The 5,832-nt window shown below is 59.8% G+C and overlaps 1 protein-coding gene across 2 annotated transcripts in view; it reads left to right on the top strand.

Moving 5' to 3' along the window:
- TTYH2 (tweety family member 2) overlaps positions 1–2,958 on the top strand; it is a 13,297-nt gene extending 10,339 nt beyond the window's left edge. For both annotated transcript variants that reach the window (XM_025216920.1, XM_006034819.3), the window contains exon 14: positions 943–2,958. In XM_025216920.1, coding sequence (XP_025072705.1) covers positions 943–1,023 — 81 coding nt within the window. In that variant the 3' untranslated portion in view covers positions 1,024–2,958. The remainder of the gene's footprint in view (positions 1–942) is intronic.
- The last annotated feature ends 2,874 nt before the right edge of the window (positions 2,959–5,832 follow it).

Raw genomic sequence — 5,832 nt, 5'->3', positions numbered from 1 at the left:
CTCTTCCGAAATGCTCGCTTTGACCGTGTTTCATTCTCGCCAACGCCCCCCGCGTGCCTGCATGACGTCCTCTGCACGCCTACTGCCTGCTAACGTTTGCTTTGTTTCTTGCATCGATGATTGTGGAGCTAAGTTGCCCGTTGAGTGTAAGTCCTCTGGGGGGGAGAGGCGGTTTGTTTTCCTCTTTTCCTGTTTGTTTGGAGTCTGGTGGTCCCCCGACACCTGTCCTCCCCGCTGTCCCTGGCTGCCTGCGCGCGATTCCTTTTGCTTTACTTGGAGCAAAACCACGAAGCCCTCAAAGGAAAGGGCCCTGGAGTAGGGATGCTGTGTCTCTGCCCCAGCCCTGGGGGCTGACTCCCATCTGGGGTGGGGGAAAGAGACGCCAGACCCCTCAGTGCATCGGGTGTCTCAAGGTGCAGCTAGGGCAGGACTCTGATGAGAGGAAGAGGCTGATGGAGCCCTTTGGCTTCCAAAGGATTTGAAGGTCCCGTCTCAGGGCAGCTGAACGTGCTGCTGAGCAAAAGGTTTAAATGCTGATTTTTCCTTCATTTCCCTGCCGAGGCTGGAGCTTGGGAGGATCCGATGCCCTGGGAGGCAGCTGCTATAATTGCTTGGAGACCACTGGGGGCTTGAACCTTGGGCTGGGGGGTTGTTGTAGCTTAATGAAGGGAAGGAGAGGCTGCGTTCCCTAATGGGAAGCATTTGCAGCATGCAAGTCTCTCGCCGCAGGAAGAACAGACCTGCGAGGCGCGTTGACAGCGGAGGCCGCAGGTGCACACATAGGATCCGGTTCCTCTCCGGCGTGGGGTTTGGCTGGGAGGGGAGTAACTTCCAAGGGGCTCAGCACCGAGACACGCTCCCTCAGAGTGACGAGGCTGGCGGGTGGGCATCTCCACCCTCAGTAAGCACGCGCCTAATGAGCGTGTCTCTCCTTGCCTGCAGTACTCCCCCAGCATGCGTGCCACGTACCTCTCCGTCAACGACGACCATGCCCGGCGTTACACCCCCGAGTTCCCGGCGTAGTGCCCGGCCCCCCGCGGCGCCGCGGGAGGAGACGCGCGGGCGGCGTTCCGGTCACGGCGGCTGGGGACACAGCGATGCCTCTCCATGGCCAAGGGCAGGGATGGAGGCGCCCGGGGCAGTCCTGGCAGATGGCTCCCGGGAAGATCGCTCCTGCCTCCGTTCAGTCTTCCTCTCTGAAGCGCACATGGGATACCCCGCAGCCTCCATCTCCAGCCCGGACTTCCCTCCTGCCCTGGGCCTGATGCAGACCCCCTCCCCAGAGCGAGGCGAGGTGGCAGCTGGCACATGGACACGACCTCCTGCCCTCCCTGCACTGTCGTGGGCATCGCTGCAAGCTGGAGGATGGATGCAGCTTTGCCCTCGGTTCCTCCGTGCTTCCTCCCAGTGCTCGACGGGGGCTCTCTCCGGTCCATGGGGCCTTCGGTAGTCTTCCTCCCTGCTGCCAGCGCAGCACGAATGACCAGACCGGCACACTGTCCACGTCACAGCCACTGTAGCAACACGATACCAACCACTAGTGACCCTGGCTCCATCCAGGAGCCCCCGCAGCTGGACTCTCATGACCCTCTGTCCGTAGGTCCCATGCATACGACCACCCCTTCCTTGCAGTCCTTTTGCCAGTGGAATTAGCCGCGAAATCACCAGCCCCAGCTGGGATGGTCTCAGGTATTACAGAGGCTGCAGACTACATTTATTTCATCCTTTCTTTTTCGCTTGCATTGATTCCCCTCTTCCCTCGGTGGTTTTAACTCCTATCCAAAGAACAGGCACAAATGGCACACGTCTTTGGCCTTTTTAGCGGGTTTTTAGTTGCACGCGTTTTACATGAGGCTGTTGGCTGGTGGGTAACTCTTGGGGTTGGTTTTTTTTTAGCACTTATTTTTGTTGCAAAGAGCTGCCTGGAGCATTAGATTTAGGGAAAAGCTGCATTCAACCCCTGAGAGGGGTTTGGGTGGGGGAGACGGCATGCAACCCGACACTTTTCTCCTGCCAGCGATAGCAGGGGATGGCAGCTACTCGGATATCACTGTGACCTGGCTCTCGGCTGCGGTGGAAAGGAGGGGGAGATGAGCAAGCTGGTGCTGCTTTGGAGACGGGATACTTCCCCTTGCCCCGAGACCCGGCTAGGTGCACAGTGCTACCCACAGAGGCTACAGGAGACGGTCTCCAGAGGCAGCCCCAGCGCAGGGGAGCTGTGAACAGGAGCAGGCTCGCAGCGGGGCTGCAGCTAGCAAAGATTTCAAGGCCTCGGGTGTCTCCTCTTCCAAGAGAGCCTCGGTTCCTCCTTTGCTGGCTTCTGCTTCTCGGCAGGGTGGGAGAGGCTCCCTGGAGGGAGGATCAGGACCCAAAGAAGTAGCTCCCTTCACAGCACAACGGGAGCTGGGTTGAATCCTGGTCTGCTCCCAAAATCTCCTGCAGCCACCTCCTGGGGCTGAGCGGGGGGCGAGGGCTCCCGGTACCCAAGCACAAGAAGCCAGAGACCGCGCGGAGCCGGACCTAGCTTCGGTCTGGCTGGTGAGGCCGACACTGGGAGACCCCTCTCTGCTCTTCAGACCCCCACGTTGGGCTAACAGTGCTAAACCCAGGCAGGCTCCTTCCCCGGGCACCACGGGGAGGTTTTATTACTTGACAGCCAGGACTCACCGTGGCTTTTAAAGCACTTGTACATATCTTGTACCATAGCGTCGTTTGTACGTCCCTGTTCGATGCCACTAGAGTTAGGAGCCGGGCGGGACGGTTCCCCCCGGGTTGGGTTTTTTGTTTTTTGGGGGGTTTTTTGCTTTTAATGTTCCAGTGTAACGATGCTGATAGCAGAGGTGTTTTTAACGCATGTGGACTAACCTCATCCGGAGCCCCGTCGCGAAGGCGCGGGAGCCCCGTCTGATTTGTATGTACCTTCTGGGACGAAGACAATAAACACTTGTATTAAATCTCCACCTCCTGTTGCTCTTGCATGGTTTTTACCCCCGGCAGAAGCCGTGGCTTGGTGGAAGGGGCCTGGGCTGCACGTTTAGGGCCTGTCGGAGCATGGCCATGCCAACCCTGCTCTCAGGATTTGATCCCTCTTAAGGCTCCAAAGGTCACTTGCTACCACTTCCCCTTCGTGACTGCATGGCCCGGATTTCGAGAACTGGTCACAAATAAAGAGAGGGATTATTTCAATATCCCCGCGGCACCTGGGCTCTGCCAGGCAGCTATGGTTCAACAGGCCTGGCCTCGGAGCTGCATGGCGTGCACCTGAAAATTGGCTTTTGCAAACTGTCCCGCTAGCAAAGAGGTTTTCCAAAACAGCTGCAGGGAGCACAAAAAGCAGAGTGTGAATGGGTCTTGGAGACCTTTCCACACTACTTTGTCCAGCTTTCCTCTCATTAGGTGCCTCTGGGAACGAGGATCCTTGCAGGGAGCAGGCGCGCCTGTTCGGTTTAGAGAGCAGTGCCACCCCCTGGCACAAGTGGTCCATGCAGTGGATGGTCTGTGCAAACAGTCCGTGCAAACAGCCCGTGCAATGGATGGTCCGTGCAAACGGTCCGTGCAATGGATGCACAAGGTATTTTCATGTGCTTGAGATGGGAAATACCCTGGCCAGCCCCCCTTACCACTCAGCCCCAATTCAGATCGTGTTCAGAGGCTGCCTGCATGCTGCCCTGCTAATCGCTTTCTTATTATTTTTAATTGGCTTGCCCAATAAAGCAAGGGATGCGGCGCTGTGTCCCCGCTCCGCGGTGCACGTGCTTGAAGTGTGGCTGGGGGGAGGAAAGGGTCTTGGGGAGGAAACACCTGTAGCTGCCTTGGAAAGGAAGAGAGCACCAGCTTCTCGGGCAGGGACAGTGGAGCTTGGCCATGCGGGCTCAGCCCCCAGACTGCTGGGCAGGAGCTGGCACTAGATGCCCTGGAAGACGGGACGAGGACCCCCAATGCCCACGTCCAAAGGAAACTGTCCACGTCTTCACTGAGGACCTGAAACAGGAATCACCGCCTTGTCCCTACAGGCTTTTTGAGCTCTGGACGTTCGGGGCTGGACGCGCGTCCGATCCTTCTTGGAGCGCTGCTGATTTGCAGCTCTGAGACCTGCTGGCCCTGAAGGTCCACCTCGCCCAAGTCCCATAGGTCCATCTCGCCCAGGTCCTATAGGTCCATCTTCATGCTGGCCCCGTAGGTCCATCTCGCCCAGGTCCCATAGGTCCGTCTTGTGCTGGTCCCATAGGTCCATCTCACCCAGGTCCTATAGGTCCATCTTCATGCTGGCCCCGTAGGTCCATCTCGCCCAGGTCCCATAGGTCCGTCTTGTGCTGGTCCCATAGGTCCATCTCACCCAGGTCCTATAGGTCCATCTTCATGCTGGCCCCGTAGGTCCATCTCGCCCAGGTCCCATAGGTCCGTCTTGTGCTGGTCCCATAGGTCCATCTCACCCAGGTCCTATAGGTCCATCTTCATGCTGGCCCCGTAGGTCCATCTCGCCCAGGTCCCATAGGTCCGTCTTGTGCTGGTCCCATAGGTCCATCTCACCCAGGTCCTATAGGTCCATCTTCATGCTGGCCCCGTAGGTCCATCTCGCCCAGGTCCCATAGGTCCGTCTTGTGCTGGTCCCATAGGTCCATCTCACCCAGGTCCTATAGGTCCATCTTCATGCTGGCCCCATAGGTCGGTCTTGCCCAAGCCCTGCCTTGCTCTGGAGCAGGAGGGTGAACGGGACCAGCATTTTCCACCCTGCTCCTCTCCCCCTGCAGCCTCCAGCCATGCGTCCCCCCGCCGGTGGATTTCCCATCTCCAGCAGGGGCCAAGAGGAAGTCCCCTCGGTACCTACCAGCCTGGGCGCACCCTGCACAGGTGCCCTTGTGCAAACCGGCTGCATCCGGCAGCATCCACGTGCGAGGGGCAGGAGTTTTTTCTATTGCATAAAATGCAACAGGGGTTGGGGGCATTGCTCTGTCAAGGAAGTTACAGCTAGACAAACCCCTGCTCACGGGCTGCAAAGGCTCCAGGGGAGGGTGACACCTCCGTCCCCGTCTGCCCTGGCTGGAGTTAGGGGTTTGCAGCCGGAGCTGCCCCAGGGTCCTGGAAGAGGCCGGTGTTGTGTATCCTGGGCCCTCCCGCGCCTCCCCCGCGCCGGCCTGCTCGTGCATTCGCTCCACGCCTCGGCGGCGTCTGGAAATAGGTCGAAGGGAGATAATGGCTGTTTTGATAGTGAATGGGGCTGCTGAGACCTGCTGGCAGCGCCGGCAGCCGGGTCACTCCGCGCTGCAATAAATCATTAATATCCGCCTGCAACTGAGCCATGTTTTCCATCTGTTTTTTTTCTCTTTTAACAGCATGGCCTGTGTTTGCAAGGAACAGCCGGGTGGGATGAGCCGGGCTCCCCGGGGCGGGCGCAAAGCTGCTGGCTGGCATCGCAACGGCCTCGGGGTGGAGCGCACGGGGGTGCCTGGGGCTCCCGAGATGCTCCAGGCAGGATAGGACCCCCAGCCTGACGCCTGGGTCGCTTTGCACCCTGCCTGGCAGCCCTGTGCATCCAGCCAGGGTCAGGGCTGGGGTCCTATCCTGCCCAAAGCATCCCCTGCAACGGGCCTGATCCTGCCCCGCTCCGCATGCCCCGCCGCCTTGCAGGGGTCTGCGCTGGGCAGCCGCCACCCCCAGCTGCAGCCGGAGGAGCAGGAGCGGGCAGTGCCTAGACACCCCCCGCCCCGCTGCCCTGCACCCTCGTGCGCTGCTGCAGGGGAGCACTGCAGTGCATGCAGCGCAGGGCCATGCTGCAGCGCTGCGCTGCCCCGCCCGGCCGCCAGGGGCCGCCCTGCCCGGACTCGCCGGCGG

The sequence above is a fragment of the Alligator sinensis genome, unplaced genomic scaffold (assembly GCF_000455745.1).
Source record: "Alligator sinensis unplaced genomic scaffold, ASM45574v1 scaffold1200_1, whole genome shotgun sequence".
NCBI lineage: Eukaryota > Metazoa > Chordata > Crocodylia > Alligatoridae > Alligator > Alligator sinensis.
Note: the sequence above shows the minus strand (reverse complement) of the source record. Positions and strands in the feature narration are given on the sequence as shown.